We start from the raw sequence: 15,880 nt of genomic DNA on the forward strand, positions 1-15,880 counted from the left end.
AGCATATTATTATTCTTTTCTCATAGGACACAAAAACAAAATATTATTTAATTATATATTTCACTATCAACTTTTTCAAGGAAATGAAATTTAAATAGCACAAAAGCTAGATGTTTGGTGCATGCATATATAATAAAATAATATATGATTGTATGATGTGAGCAAGAGAACACTTGGATTAAAAAACAACCACAAGAATTTAATGAAAACACTTAATTTCTCCAACCCCTATTTGAGGTTCCTATATATTTTTGTCACTTGTAGATGGTGTGTATTTTGTGTTGAATCCTTATAAACATGTGTTGTATTGAGCCTTACATTTTGAAGTAGCTTCTCCACACACAAAACCAGTAGATAAAATAAAAATGTATAGTAATTATTGTGAATTCATGTTTGAGGCTTTTTCACTATTTTATGCTTAAGCAAAGCATATAATTCTTAAATATATATATTTTTGGGTTGTTTCCATATTAACTCCTATCTCTCACGTTAATTATATAGTATTAGAATTAATCATACACACAAATAGAAGCATTAAATATATTTATGAGCCACTTTGTACCGGATCAATTTCTTATTATATAAATATATTATGAGCCATTTTGTACAAGATCATTTTCTTATTATGTAATAGTCGAAGGTATTGCTTTATCATTCAAATTAACCGATAAATTAAGATACACTTTTGTTGAAGAGGACGTATTTATGCAAAGAAATAATGTGATTTCACATGTATATGCCTTTCGCAATTAATTGACAGATACAAGATGTACTCCGACGACGATGCGCACTGAGTAAAGTAAAATTTATTATGGGAGTACTTTTATGATGATTAGGGGTTTTAATTTGACTCTATCATTATTGACATCAATTAATTGAGCATGTTTTTGACCAATTATATATGGGGCCCTATTTCCATGTGGTGCAATTACTACCAAGGTGAGCATATGCTATGGAAATATTCAAATATTCTTTTTTTATTATTTTTTGGTACAATAATATGATTTTTTTTAAAAATATATATATTTTTATGTAATGGGTAGTTGGAATATTAGCTGGAGACTACTACTATCCTATTGTAGCAATTACAACATTCTTATCCTATAAATTCATTTATTGTAATGTCACAAATATTTCATTGGTTATCTTATATTTCAAATATATATATTATCATGTGTCATGATTAATTAATTTGAAGAATTTTAGTAAGTGCAAATTTTCTTAATTAAGGGTGAAATTAATGGTTTTGAATTCAAGTTTTGTTGAATTTATCTAGATTTAGTCTACAATCTTTCTAAAATAAAATTTTAGAACATTGGATATGATCTAAAATACCTAAAGGATATATATTTAAAAAATCATTATATATAATAATAATCTTTCTTAGATACCAAATTAACGGTTGTTCTTAATTTTTTTAGGCTTCGTTTGGAATTGCGGGAAAATTACTGAGAAAGTACGTTGGAAAAATACCATATTTGTTTCCGTGTGTAATATTGCGTTCCGCATATAGCGATGAGTCGGTTACGGTATATTTTCTGCGGTCCCATCGGAGAACGCAGAAGCATATCTCTATATGTTTTTTTCTCAACTCTATTTTATCTAATAAGATAGATCTCAATACCAAACTAAGCGTATAAAACATGAGTAATATGCTTTTAAATTCTTTGATACATAAATAAAATAATAAATAATAATAATTTTTTTCAGATGATGTGGTGGACCAGGTCCATGGAATAATAATTTTCTCCAAGAATTAGTGGGCCAATAGTGATGAGGAACCATTCCCTATTCAATTTTGGCAGCTTGGCATGGAGTGACCCCCATTGATGTATAATGTGTCATCTTCTTAGTAAGTATTAGAAATTTGGATTGATTCAAAGTTTTTTGTTTGAAACAACCAAAAGAGTATCCTAAGACAAAATAAAAGGAATCAACTGGTGATAGTGATGTGAGTGAAAATGAAAATTTTTAGTTATTATTTTTAATGTCTTTTAATTCTTTTTCCTCCTCAATTTAGCGTGAGATTATCTTTCTTATGTATATATAATTTATGAAATTAATATACAAACTAATTTATTTTATCCAAGAAGTCGAAGGCTCAGGCCTCACTATTATTATCATAGTTATTCAGAACCCGTGCGAAAATAATTAATCTAGATGTATCTAGAAAACTAATATATATTTTTTTTATCTTTTACTTTTTTTATTTTTCTATTATTAATAGCTTAATATAAACCTTCCTTGCAATATTTCACTATCTAAACTACATATAACACAAGCATATATAGAAGGTTAAAAAAGGGTTCCCCAAAAATCCAAGGGAAAGGATAGAGTAGTTAATTACTTACTGAAAGAAACACATTAAACAAGTCATAAATAAATTTCCAAATTTAAAAAAAATTAAAAAAAGAAGACATTGGGTGATTGTGTGGAGCAACTATTCTCTTTTTTTTGGCATTAAGAGAGACAGCTCATCCTCATTCTTGGCCCCAATTGCTTGGCTTTAGAGTGAAGAAATTAAACTCCACCCCCCCAAAAAAAACAAATTTTCTTTTTTTTTTGCATACATGTCCCTGTAAATATATAAAATTGAAGAGATGTTTCTTGCAAAGTTAGTGTTTGTATGCATATTTAATTTGAATAAATAATTTAACAATTATACAAACAATTAAGTTTATTTATATATTTCGTATACGTGCCACAAATATATATATATATATATATATATATATATATAGATAATTCGTGCAAATATATATTCAGATAACTGAAAATATTTTTAAAAATATATTTAATATTTATTGACTTTTATTATAAAATAATTGGTCTTGAAGTAAACTAAATAAAGAACTTAACTACAAAACAGGGATTAAATACCCATTGGATATAAATAAAAAATTCATAAAATTTCTTATTGGTGCAAAGAGCCAAAGACCAAAGATTGAGTCAAACATAAGAGGACTAAAGTGCAATATATGAGTAGTAGAGGGACTATTCACATATTTCTCCCCTCATTTTTCTTTTTTTTTAATAATTTTTTTTTCTCTCTCTCTCTCCTTCCTCTCTCTCTCTCCAAACAAAAGACCAAAACTCAAATGTAGAGACAAAAAAGTAGGAAAAGTAGGAGAAAGAAAGAGAGAGAAAGAGAGGAGAGGAGAGAGAAAACTCTTTCTCTCTCTCTCTCTCTCTCTCTCCACACACCCAAAAAAGCCAAGCTCCTACTCCATTATTTCTCTCTTTCTTTGTTATATTCCTCACCACAACTCCACAAGGAAACAAAATTAAATTTTTTTATTTTTTTTTCAAAAAAAACCTCAACCTAACTTCCCCAAATCCCCAATCCCCCTCCTCTCCCCTCTCCAAAATCCAATCTTTTTCCCCAATTCCTCACCCTAATTTCCCAATATATCATCACAATCACCCCCTCCTCCTCCTCCTCCACAAACCACGCCTATTTGGCTATTTCCTTCTCAAAGTCGCCTCCTTTTCCTCTATTTTCCCCACTTTTAACCCCCTTTTTCCGAAGAAATTGGGGAGTTTAGCATCTGGGTCTCGTGGAGAATCGGAAAAAGGCCATGTCTGAATCTTCAATTGAGCCGCCATTGAGAAGGTTCTCGAACCTCCGGAGCGTGCGGTGGCGGGTCGATCTAGGGATTTTGCCTTGTTCGGATTCGTCCTCCATCGATGATCTTCGAAGGGCCGCGGCTGATTCGAGGAGAAGGTATAATTTTTGGCCATTTTAGGTATTTTTTTACAATTTTTTTTTTCAAGTTTTTGGGTATTTATATGATTTTTTGTGGTAAAAGTCCTTTTTTTTGGGCCATTCATAGTTAACTTTTGTGATGTTTATAAAGTTTTAAGTTGGTTATTTCTTGGGTTTTAATCCTTTTCGCCCTCGTAGATGGAATCTCTGTGATTTTTCAATTAAGTAGTTACTTTTTTTTTTTTTGTATTGTTTATAGAGTTTGGATGCTAATGTAATTTTAATTTAATCATTTCTTAGGGGTTTTTTTAGTCATTTTTTTCTTTAATGTGTTATTGTTTTTGCACTTGATTTGTTTTGTTTTTTTTTTTAAAAAAATTCTGTGCTTCTATTTGTATGAACTGTGAAGATCTTTATTAGAGCAGGAAAATTTTCTGTTAATATTTTTTTTTCTTTTTCTTTTGGTTTATTTTCTTATGATATAAACAAGTTCCAAGATGAGATAAATTTTTCATGAAGTAATATTTGGGATAATTTGTCTCTTTGATGTGTGAAACTGTAGATTTAATTCCTGATCTAAACAATTAAAAATTTGTACTTGTATATATGTAGTTCATATTCTCATTATCTTGTTGTTTAGTATCATTATCTTCTTTGTTCCTGTACAAAATTTATAACCATACATCCAAAATTATCTCCTCAACAATTGTTGGTCAATTTATTGCAACAGCAGTAACCTTTTAGAGGAAATAGAGGACAAGTTTTAGCCTATCTATCTCCAATTGTGTGAGCTTTAGACAATTCTTATGTACCATTTTTAGTTATCTAATAGTGAATCATTAATAGGGGATAGCTAACATTCTCAATATTTGTCTATTGGAGTAGAGCATTTATTGCGACGGAGTCGAACTGCTGCGAAAATTTTCCTTTTTCCTCATATGTTTTACTGAAAGAGTGTGAATGCATCTGACGATTACGTCAGATCGTATTAACTGTTGGTCGGTTTAGCGATTATTTAGTTTCTTTCGTTCAACTACATTTGGTCGATTCTAATTGTTCGAAGAACTCGCCCTGCGCAGGTACGCATCTTTGAGACGTCGTCTTCTAATAGACTCGCATCTTCCCGCTGACGAGAATGTATCCTCTGACCTTGTTATCGACAACCCTCTCTCACAAAATCCAGGTACTTATTCATTTTCTTCATACTCGGTTATAATAGGCTTCGCATTTGTCGTATCTTACTCTATTGTGGCTTCACTTAATGTTATTAAATTTGCTTGTAAATTACTGTTGAAAATTGCTGGATACATCCCCTCTTCAAAATTTTTTGGCAAAACACTCAGAAAGCTCATTTTTGGGAAAAAGTTACACTGCTAATATTTATCAAAATTGAAGGAAAAAAAACTTATTTTTTCGACCCAGTTTTGCTTAAATGCGGTGATTCCTAATTACTTCCGATGATCTTCGTTGCATGTACTTTTATAGACAGCAAGTGGGGTCGTCTTTTCCGGAATGCTGAGCTGGAAAAAGTGGTCGACGAAGATTTATCCCGATTATATCCAGAAGATGGCAGCTACTTCCAAACACCTGCATGCCAGGCCATGTTGAGGAGAATCTTATTGTTGTGGTGTATTCGGCATCCTGAATATGGATATCGGCAAGGCGAGTTTTCCTTCTACCGACTACAGATTTTTTGATTTTTTTTTTGGCCCAATAACTGTCTGAACTACATCTTTCGTTACACTGCGGAACTCAACGCAATCATTTTAAACATATTTTCAGTTAAGAAATCAATCAATTTTATTCGCCTTTCCTCTTTCTTATAGGAATGCATGAACTATTGGCTCCTCTTGTATACGTTCTCCACGTTGATTTGGATCATCTTTCTCGAGTCCGAAAACTTCACGAGGACTGCTTCATTGACGTCTTTGATGGAAACAACTCTTTTCCCGACGTCGACCTCATTTCCAATTACAGATTCCAAAAAACCAACAAATGGGATTCAGTACCGGGAAAAGGAAACGATTCGCACGAATCCACCCCTAAAACCAGCAGCATCGACGACCTAGACCCCGAAACGAAGGAAATATTTTTGCTGAGCGATCCCTACGGTGCAGAAGGTGAGTTGGGCATTATATTGTCTGAGCGATTTATGGAGCACGACGCCTACTCTAAGTTCGACGCTTTAATGAACGGGGCTAATGATGGCGTAATTTCAATGGCTGAGTTCTTCTCTCCTGCATTAAGTATCGGGTCGAGTTCAGGTTTACCGCCTATAATTGAAGCTTCATCGGCATTATATCATTTGCTTTCGGTTGTGGATTCGTCCCTTCACTCTCACTTCGTTGAACTGGGTGTCGAGCCGCAATATTTTGCACTTCGGTGGTTGCGAGTTCTATTCGGGCGAGAATTCGCCCTAGACGATCTTTTATTAGTTTGGGATGAACTATTCGCCTCTTCCAATCATATGTGTATAGAGAGTAATACAGAATATAGCTTCAAGCTGCTATGCTCGGGACGAGGGGCTTTTATTGCAGCGTTGGCGGTATCAATGCTTCTTCATTTAAGGTCGTCGCTCTTAGCCACTGAGAACGCGACTTCGTGTTTACAAAGGTTATTGAATTTCCCTCAAAATGTCGACATGAAGAAGCTTATTGAGAAAGCAAAAGCACTTCAGGGTCTCGCACTTGATGTAGGCTGCTCATCGACTTCTTCCCATTTTAGTATCAGTAAGAATAATTTGGCAGTAAGGAGAGGTTACAGTCTCCCGACCGGTTCGGCTTCTCCGAAAAGCCCCAACCACTCATTACCAGACAGCTACTGGGAAGAGAGATGGAGGGTTTTGCATAAAGAGGAAGCACTGAAAAAGGGAAATAAATCTCTCGGCGAGAGATTCAATTTGTCTCGAACCGAATCCGATCCTTCTCCGGCGAAGAATGCACAAACTAAAGCGAGAGCTCCATCTGCTACGGTGAGGCGAAGGCTTTTTGATGATTCACCGAAAGATACGAGGAAGTCAGACGCCGATGATGGTAGGTCACGATGCGATGAGAATCCTGCAGCGCCGATTGAAAGCGTTTCTCTCTCCAATAAAGCCGACCGGGAAAAGCAATTTGAGGAAGAGGGAAGTTCGAGCGGGGAGAACTCTTCGGTGCTTTCGGCGACGCTTAGCCACGACGAAAGCATTGGGAATGATCCCGAAAACGAGTCGGAGAAAAGTAGCGTTACGTCGAATTCATTCATCGGCGATAACGATGAGGAGTCATGCAGCCAGGAATTCATCATCAGTCAAGCAGTTCAAGAAGCAGAAGCCGCTTCTTCTTCCGCCAAAGCCGAACGAGCTGGATCGCTGCTGGAGAAGAGCGCGTCGTTGAAGGAGAAAAAGCCCCTCTCGAGTAAACTCCAGTGGCTTTGGAAGTTCGGGAGGGCTTCTGGCGAAGCGAATACGGAGAAGGGCGGAGCTGAGGATTCGGAAAAACAATCGAGCGTAAACAACGGGAAGGATAGTTCGTGCTGCTCGGCTCCGAACGGGACTTGCAATTCGTGCGAAGCTACTAGTCGGAGGGTAGATGTCGGGGATACGAAAGTTATGGGCACTTTGAAGAATCTGGGGCAATCCATGCTCGAAAATATTCAGGTATGATGAAAATTCTATTCTCTTATCCTAAACAAAGGGGTGGAATGAAACCTTAACGCAGTTCTTTTATTTCTGGTTAAAAACTCTCTCTTATCTTTCTTTGCTGCATCTTACTTACAAATCCAGTGATCAATTTATTGGAACTTTTCGTTTCTGTTCGGTAAAATGGTTTCGATAGGTAAGATGAAATTTTTTGTTTTGGTTTTTTAGGTGATCGAGTCGGTGTTCTCGGAGGATAACTTGTCGTCGAGCAACGTTCTCGGAGGGAAAGGGCAAGCGACGGCGATGGCGGCGCTCAAGGAGCTCCGGAAAATCAGCAACCTGTTGTGTGAGATGTGAGATGTGGGATGAGGTGAGCTGCTGCATTATGTATCCACCTACAATTTTTCCCAGGAATAACACCATTTATTATTCTATGGCCTCATAACAATAATTAAGGAAAAAAATGAAGTGTCTAGGCCTTTTTTTTTTTTAATTTCCCCCCAGGAGTTCATATATTGTTTGTATTTGCATCATGTACAAAGCCCCCATTTAAATGTAAGATTTTATTTTTTTTAAAAAAAAAATTAATTGAAGAAGCAATTGTTCAACTTGATCGACCATCTCTTTTAATTCTCTCGTGTTTAATCTCTCTTCTTCAGTTTGTAGCTTTTTTTTTCTTTTCTTAAATCAGCAATCTCTCTTATTAGTAGCGGGCATCTCTATTAGTTCTCTCTTTTATTTTATTTTATTTTATTAATTAACGTGCATTGCACGCATGCGACCGCTGAGATTATGAGGAGTCCGCACGGAGACGAAAGTATGCGGTCGAAGGCTCAAATGTTCGGGGGATAATGTTAGATATATACATATACATTGTACGCGGCCCCCACCTCACTAATAATTGAAAATATTAATGAATGATGAGATGTGATGAGATAATAAAATCCAAAAAACGATGCTGCTAACGCTTGGTTGGTAAGGTACTAGAAGAAATGTTTGGTGTGAGGTGACCTCCCCCAATAAAACATCGATAATAAAAAGCAGCAGCAACTCAATAATGGCAATAATGGAGACAAACAAGTTTGGGAGAGAGAGAGAGAGAGAGAGAGAGAGAGAGAGAGAGAGAGGTATCCAACCACAACCATTTGCTCTTTTACTTTTTGGGGGGTCCCTTTTATTAATGTTTTGGTGTGGCCCTCTCTCTCTCTCTCTCTCTCTCTCTCTCTCTCTCTCTCCGTTTTGTGTATTAGAGGAGAATCTACACCATTGCTTATTTAGTGACTGTGAGCTCAAGCTAAACAATTTCTTTGATTTATTTATTATAAACAAAGATCATTGAGTAAATCTCATGTATTATAATATTAGAATATAGTACAAAAACTAAAAGAATAATAAAAATAATTGCCCATATCTGGGGCTCTACTAGGTCCATCTACACCAATACTACTGATAAGTACAGGGGGGAATATTTCTCAGCGCAAAATATGATCCAGTTTCCTCACGAAAAAAAAAAGAGTCTACATGCATCTTAAAAAAAAAATAATAATAATCCATGTGCAGCCTTAGCATTTGAATTTTGTAGAAGGACCATAGAAAAATAAAAAAAGAATCCATGTGCGTCTCAAAGAAAGTTTAATTACCATGTGCTGCAATTATTATTATTATTATTATTATTATTATTATTAAAGAACGTAAGATCAACATTCCCCTTGTCTTTGTGCTAATGAAATGGGTCTACGCGATTCTAGCTATAAGTCATCTGTACCAATGGAAAATGCCTCGCACACAAACTATTCATTCAAGAACAGTAAGATTCAAGCATACATGTAATTGAACAAGAGATCCTTTCGTAATCATCAAGCAATAATTAATGAGGCACAAAGTTTTAGCAGGTTACGTATGTTTTCATGAGATAAGATAAAGGATAAATGCATGGGTGATGATGGGCTAACCAGAATGTACCACGAAACTCTAGTGCCACATCTACGGGCTTCGACGAGCCTCTCGGCCACCCGATTTCGGTGCAAGAATTGTCATGCCAGTTTACAGAGTCTGACATATCGGCACGTGCCGCTCGTGTGAATAAACTCATGCAGCCCACTGAGTTCCTGCTAATTGTGCCAACATATCAAACAGAGTGTGTCGAGACGTACCAGCGTGTCGAAGCATACATACAGATGGCATCGACCTGTCCCACGTCAGTGTCAAAAAAACAAAAAAAACAAACCTTCTGGTTTTTATGACAAAGTAGTTAAAATATCCTCGGTTTTTCTAACCAACCAAAGGGTCAAAATATTTTCCTTTTTCTGTTTTTTTTATAATTTATTTTTGTTGACTGACCCACAGAGAAATTAGAATCTTACAATAAGAAGCCACCAAACATCAGAAGTATAAAATGTCGTAAATTTTTCCATAACACAGATGCAATGTTACACCAAAATTCAAGCAAAGATCATACCGGAAACATCATAAGATAAACTACATGCTGAATTGTGCTACAAAACCCAGTTTCGTGGCAGTGGGATTAGCAGCAAATAGTTGACATAGCGGTAGTCAATTGTACTAACCCGAAACTCTCAGTAGATCCCAGGTATAATCCTGTAAGGGACTTTGTCACAGTACATCTTCCAATATTTTCCATACCTGTTAAGAGCCCATGAAAACATTATAATATACATCTCAGAGTAAATAGTGTAAAAAAAAAAATGTAGAAGTGCATGCATAAGAGCATGTAGAAAATTGTGCAAGAATGATCAAAGCATGATCTTGCGATCACTGATAGTCTGGTAAAATCTAACAAGTGTTAACCTGAAGAAATGGAGCTATTACTAGTCAAGTTCCTGAAAAAAAAAAAAAAAAAAAATCATACTAAAAGAATTATACCTGCTAAGAGCCGGAACCTATGTTTAAACTTGATAAGCTATTATCGCTAAGACAAAATAGGAGGGATCTATTTCCAAATAGCTTTTACCAGAATAAGTTTAAATGCCATTGAAGTACACCAAAATCTTCGTATAACTCTCTATCAGGTGAGTGAGGCCTAAAGCTGATAAAATAACATAGAGAAGTACCCAATAGCCTCAGAAACGAAAGTCGTTCTCTAACATTCTTCATTTCTAATGGTGAAGGATAAAACAGTAATTAAAGACAAAGAAAGCTACTGATCGGATATTTGTTCACTCACTTGGACGAGCACCGATCATCGTCCCTTTTCGCCCGGTCGAAGAGGAGAATAGTGAGGAACACCACATAAAAGTAAGGCAGGAACTGCAGGGGTGCAATAAAAGATATAAATAAAACTAACCCACTAACCTTCAGAATTCAAATAAGAGAGCAATAAAGAAAAGTTTTTACATGGTTGAAGAGTGCCGGCACTGTCCAGAAAAATGCAGCTAATATCTCCGGTACATAGTGGAAGTGACGAGATAAACCCCACCTGTTCAAAAGGTTCAAAATTAATGTTCACGCCGAATACCCTTATTAGATAACGTTTGATTGCGAAATAGGGCTTACGCTATCACAGAAGAAATAACAATAACCAAAAAGAAAAAAAAAATTATATATATATATAAAGCTTCTCTGTATAAGGAAAACTGAAACCTCGGCTTCAAACTCAGAAGCTCCAGTTTGAAGTTTTGGCTTTTGCAGCAATAGAAAAAATGTTCAGGGAAATTGTAAAGAAAAAGCTAATAGTGGTTCTTTGATAACTTCAATCAAGCTGCACTTCTCTACATGATCCATCCAGGCCAAACAGGCCAATGTGATATCAAACAAGTCAATCAAATATTGTTTGAAGCAAAACATAAAATTTTTGACTTGTTGACAATAGCTAGTACAATTATACAAGAAGAAGAATCGAGATAAGCTTACCAGCCAGAGGTTAAGAGAAGGCTGTTTTTGGTTTCTCCTTTTGTGGTACGATATTGGGCAACAATCTGAAAATGTGTTTACGGGTTACAAGATATCCCCCATCAATAAGGCCGAAATAGAGTTAGTGAGGAAATTAAATATACAACCTTCGATGGAGCTTTGCCCCAAATTGTGCACTTCCCATTTGTTCTACGGAACTCTTGGCGTTGCCTATCGCAGTCGTAGTTAATATATATGCAGAGAAGTCCAGCAATTAGAATAGACAGTGCAAGCTGCAACACATAAAAGTTCATTAAATGCTTCGGTTAAATTGCCAACCATAATAATTAGCTATTCGTAAACGAGATAAAATTACCTGGGTACCCAGATTCACTGGGTGGTTAACAAGGTACATTCCAGGAGAAGTATAGATTGATGGGACCCAAACCAAGCACCCCCAGCATATATAGAAACCAGCTGATAAATGTAATTTCAGCTAGAAGTTAATTAAAGACAATGAATAAAAATATAAAATAATATATATGTAAGAACAGTTTCTGTTTTAAGCTAAAAGGACCGAATCATAGAAGTGCATTAAATACGCATTTTAGATCAAGATTTAAACAGGATTGCCCGGAGGCCCATAAAATTACAGAAACACTGTTGACATAAGCCCATGGTAGATAGAAAGCTATATATGATTGCGGGAGTAAACTATCAATTTGTCTTCATTAAAATTTATTTGCATTTGAAGGTTATAAATAAACAGAGAGCCAAGGATATTCTTTAAAACTGAGCAAGTTCAAGAGTACATCATTAAGAAGCTTAAGAAAGAAAGGCTACATAATTGTGATGCATCAGTGTTGTTATATCCTATATTATGCTGCAAAGAAAATCAGCCAAATTAAATTCACAGGCAATCTATTTATGTTCTTACCTCTATCATGGGCAATGTCCATAGTGCACCAGTATCCCGACTCCCACAAGAAGAACTTTGTGATATAGACCAGCATTAATGCAGTGTTCACGAGCATAGAATCAGACACTTTGCCGTACAACTCATACTGCAGAATACAAAAATGTTCAATAAGGACTAAAGAAGGTATGCACAATAACCATATTGCTACCTGAGTCTTGTATGACTGCCACTAAACTGTAGTATTAGATCCAACCTCTTATTTTCTATCCAGGATGTATAGCACAATAAAAATGTTTACCTGCTTGATGCAATAGGTTACAGCAAGAACAGCCCATGACATCATGCCAAATCGGCAGTTTGTGAAAACCTTAATGTCGAAATGTTTACCAATTCGAGGATAGAGTTCCATTCCCTGCAAAAGGTACATCAGTATCAAACAACTAATTCTTGGAGAACCTTCATATTTGAACATGCATAACTTAATGTGAAAAGAATGTGTGCTTTCTCCATCAGAGTTGCATGATTGGTTTTTGACTTGATTTAAAAATTTAAGGATTTCTTGTCTGATTCATGATGCTTGCTAATTGAACAATATGCTGAGTTTCATAACTGATAATTATATTTACTACGCGAGAGAATTGCATAGAAATCAGTGTCTTATCCAAGACTTATTTTCAGGTCCTTTGCAAACAGTACCTTGCTAAGGACATCATCACCTCTCAGCCTCCCTTCTTATTGCACTTAAATGACTCAGTTAAGATAAATACAAGAAAATTGAAGTTTATACAAAATTTGGTGAGGTGAAAGGATTATTATAAAGGCACAGGTCAACAGATAAAGCTAAAAGCTATTAGGTACAACAAAGATAAGATTCTTTATATGATAAAACATTTCATGAAACTCTGTAACTGCATATTCTCGACTATAAACCAAAATTTAGCTTTACAAAACAGACTTCAAATGAATTAAGTATGACTCACCCAATAGAAATCAATAATCACATTCCCAGACGACCCAGAATCAGACGAGGATGGTGCCAAGTGACCCTTCAGAAAAAAGGACCCATTAAATTAGGAATAATGGTGTATCGAGTATGCAACAGAATCGAGCAATCAACATTTGAGAAGCTTACTTTTATGTACAAGAAAATGCAGAAGACAAAACTGCCCACAACAAGTGCCGAATAGATCTCCCCCAAATGGTCATATACAATTGCAGGGTTAAATATCCCAAACCTAACAAAGAAGGTGGTTAGTGTATAGTATAGACATACAAGAACATCATTCTAGGCGACTTCTATCAATAAAGGAAACATGAAGGAAAAGCATTGGAACATATAGAAAGAAACCTACAAGCAAATGTTTGTTGCATATTCGACATAATAGAAACAGTTCACAAAATGACAATCGCAAATAGCCTATATTTTATATCCTTAAAATAAGATCACAATAAATAAAAAGCAGTTCATCAATCATGTCACTAAAGATGTATTTTATACATTTCTCATTAAGAAGAAGGATATAATTTTGTAGAAGTAACATATATCCTATCTTCTCCACATTTTTGTCAAAGTTATATATGATAAAACTGATGACATACAACTTCCAATAATCTCCGAAGATGGGATGTCTAGAAGAATTCTGAAGACGTTAAGCATTATGAAGGATGATCAGAAGACAAAAGCAGAAATTAGACTACATATATAAAAGCAAAAGCAAGTCCATGCATTGCACTTTCGGTGGTTAACAACCAGCTAAGGGAAAAGGAAGAAATCTTACCACCAAAGACTTAAATAGGTGATTAGCGTCACAGCATATGCTTGCAATCCATTTGCCTACAAGAAAACCGAAATACTATAATCAAATATATCTTCCAATTGACATCTTTAAAGTAGGAATAGATAGTGGTCTTGGATATACGTAAGCGCGGGCTAATGTCATTTTCGATTATAGAGATTTGACTCTGCTTGGTTTCAGGATTGCCCATAATCTCCATTCCTAGTGCTGCATATCTTTGGCTGATTTCATATCATTCACACAGGATATTTTAGTCCAAGTAGCGGCCCTATCATTCCTCTGTGTTTCTATTTCTAATGATGTTAACTACAACATTTAACTCGGAAATGATGAGAGAAAAGTGCTAATTATATTGTGTAAAGTGACTGTGACACAATCAAGATTTACAAACATTATTCTTGAAATATCAAATTACTCCACAAACCTTGTAAATAGGTACATTTCCATTCGGAGAAACTGGACCTTCGAACCTTTTGCCGGGAAGCACAAGCTGAAGAAAAGCTTCAAATGCACCAAAACAAGCAATGATCTTCCATGCAGTTGGGGTTGGCATTGGCCAGATATTTTTGAGACCCTCTAGTCCATTTTGCTTGAGATACTCATAAGTTTTCAGCACGGAACCATCAGCATGGACCATCGTGTACCATCTGCATTTGCCAATGGTTAACAGGTTTACTACTTGAACTATGATTTTCCGCATCTGGAATAATTATTCAAAGATAATAAATTACAGATCAATGAGAAAAAGGGATCACATTACAGAACTGCTTGGGATCTAATTCTAGTGATTTCAAGGTTAGCACATTGGTTGACCAACATAAAATCCATATTTTTGGAATGAATAAACATGTTAAAGGGCTCGAACCAACCCAAAAGCTTAGGTGAATAGGTAGGGATCCCTAACACATTATGTATGGGCCAAAAGTTTTGTTTCTATCCAACACGGATTATTAATCTTAACAACCACCCTCCCCTATCGAAACATGCGATGGACCCTACGCAATCACACAAAATCCACAAACTAAACGACTAATAGTATGTGGCACAAATCCAACACGCATGCTAGGTGCAACTAAAACATTGCACCAACAACTTCACATGCCAGGCACAACTAGCACATAGCCTATCGGATGTGAACAAAGCTCTGATACCAAGTTAAAGGGGACTCAGAATCCAAATCTCTTCACAAAGAGAAGATCAACACAAATTCCACAAATTGCCTCTCTTTTTCAACAACAAATGCTCAACCCAAACTCCTAAACCAATGTAGAGATCTAATGCATTAATTAAACCGTGTTTATTACTAGAATCGTGAACAAAATCCTGAGATCCAAAGGGATAAGACTAAACCACACTAAGCGAAATATAAACACAACAAGGGAATCCGAATCATCAATCAAAACATTACAATAAAAAACTCAAAAAAAGCCCAACCTAGTTCAATCGACATCGAGATCGAGATCGACATCGATCGAGAGAGATGGGGATCGGGAGATCGAGAGAGAGCTCTTACAAGAGGATGACGAAGGGGGGGCAAAGGGTGAGGAGAGAGATCATGGAGGTGTAGGTCACGAGGGCCGAGTGCACCGTCTTCGTCTCCGCCATTGTTCTCCTTCTCCTCCTCTGCTCTCTCTCTCTCTCTCTCTCTTCTACTCACGTTTTTAGAGAGAGAAACGGTAGAGACGTAGAGTGTGTGAGTGCACCGTGCACGACGACTCGGGTCTCCGCTAGAGCACGGAACAAGGGCGGAAAAAAAAAAATCTCACGGTGCGAAAAATTGCGTGGACCAGGTATACTCATACACTCCATGCACCACGAAATCGGCGCACAAAGTGTTGCGTGGACCAGCTATACTCATACACTCCATGCACCACAATTTTAGCTCATACACTCATACACACCAAATATAAACCATCATCTACCGCGAACTTAATTAGAGTATTTTTTATATAATAATTCACATGATTAAGAATATGTTTGATAACATATTT

General features: G+C 36.0%; 2 protein-coding genes across 3 annotated transcripts; one reads left to right on the forward strand and one right to left on the reverse strand.

The window, feature by feature from the left end:
- On the forward strand, window positions 3,124-7,933 carry LOC109704173 (TBC1 domain family member 5 homolog A). 2 transcript variants are annotated; one of them, XM_020224931.1, is made up of 5 exons: window positions 3,124-3,724; window positions 4,786-4,889; window positions 5,192-5,368; window positions 5,533-7,343; window positions 7,470-7,587. In XM_020224931.1, the coding sequence occupies exons 1-5, from the start codon at window positions 3,579-3,581 to the stop codon at window positions 7,470-7,472; spliced, it is 2,241 nt and encodes a 746-aa protein (XP_020080520.1). In that variant the 5' UTR covers window positions 3,124-3,578; the 3' UTR covers window positions 7,473-7,587. The 2 variants fall into 2 exon arrangements, with proteins under 2 accessions (XP_020080520.1, XP_020080514.1); XM_020224925.1 differs by having other exon boundaries at window positions 3,127-3,724; window positions 7,554-7,933.
- On the reverse strand, window positions 9,708-15,618 carry LOC109704503 (7-dehydrocholesterol reductase). The gene is made up of 13 exons (XM_020225249.1): window positions 15,403-15,618; window positions 14,314-14,536; window positions 13,872-13,927; window positions 13,226-13,328; window positions 13,074-13,139; window positions 12,392-12,505; window positions 12,112-12,238; window positions 11,551-11,651; window positions 11,342-11,467; window positions 11,196-11,260; window positions 10,680-10,761; window positions 10,510-10,592; window positions 9,708-9,968 (listed from the first exon to the last, which is right to left on the reverse strand). The coding sequence occupies exons 1-13, from the start codon at window positions 15,492-15,494 to the stop codon at window positions 9,902-9,904; spliced, it is 1,305 nt and encodes a 434-aa protein (XP_020080838.1). The 5' UTR covers window positions 15,495-15,618; the 3' UTR covers window positions 9,708-9,901.

This window comes from Ananas comosus, linkage group 2 (genome assembly GCF_001540865.1).
Source record: "Ananas comosus cultivar F153 linkage group 2, ASM154086v1, whole genome shotgun sequence".
Classification (NCBI taxonomy): Eukaryota; Viridiplantae; Streptophyta; class Magnoliopsida; order Poales; family Bromeliaceae; genus Ananas; species Ananas comosus.

Excerpts from the sequence above, each read along its gene's own strand:
- LOC109704173 (XM_020224925.1), top strand. The coding sequence starts at position 3,579 with ATGTCTGAATCTTCAATTGAGCCGCCATTGAGAAGGTTCTCGAACCTC. Across the intron at positions 3,725-4,785 it reads GCGGCTGATTCGAGGAGAAG|GTACGCATCTTTGAGACGTC; the intron begins GTATAATTTTTG and ends CGCCCTGCGCAG. Across the intron at positions 4,890-5,191 it reads CCCTCTCTCACAAAATCCAG|ACAGCAAGTGGGGTCGTCTT; the intron begins GTACTTATTCAT and ends GTACTTTTATAG.
- LOC109704503 (XM_020225249.1), bottom strand. The coding sequence starts at position 15,494 with ATGGCGGAGACGAAGACGGTGCACTCGGCCCTCGTGACCTACACCTCC. Across the intron at positions 13,928-14,313 it reads GAAATGTACCTATTTACAAG|GCAAATGGATTGCAAGCATA; the intron begins GTTTGTGGAGTA and ends GTTTTCTTGTAG. Across the intron at positions 13,140-13,225 it reads GCATTTTCTTGTACATAAAA|GGTCACTTGGCACCATCCTC; the intron begins GTAAGCTTCTCA and ends TTTTTTCTGAAG.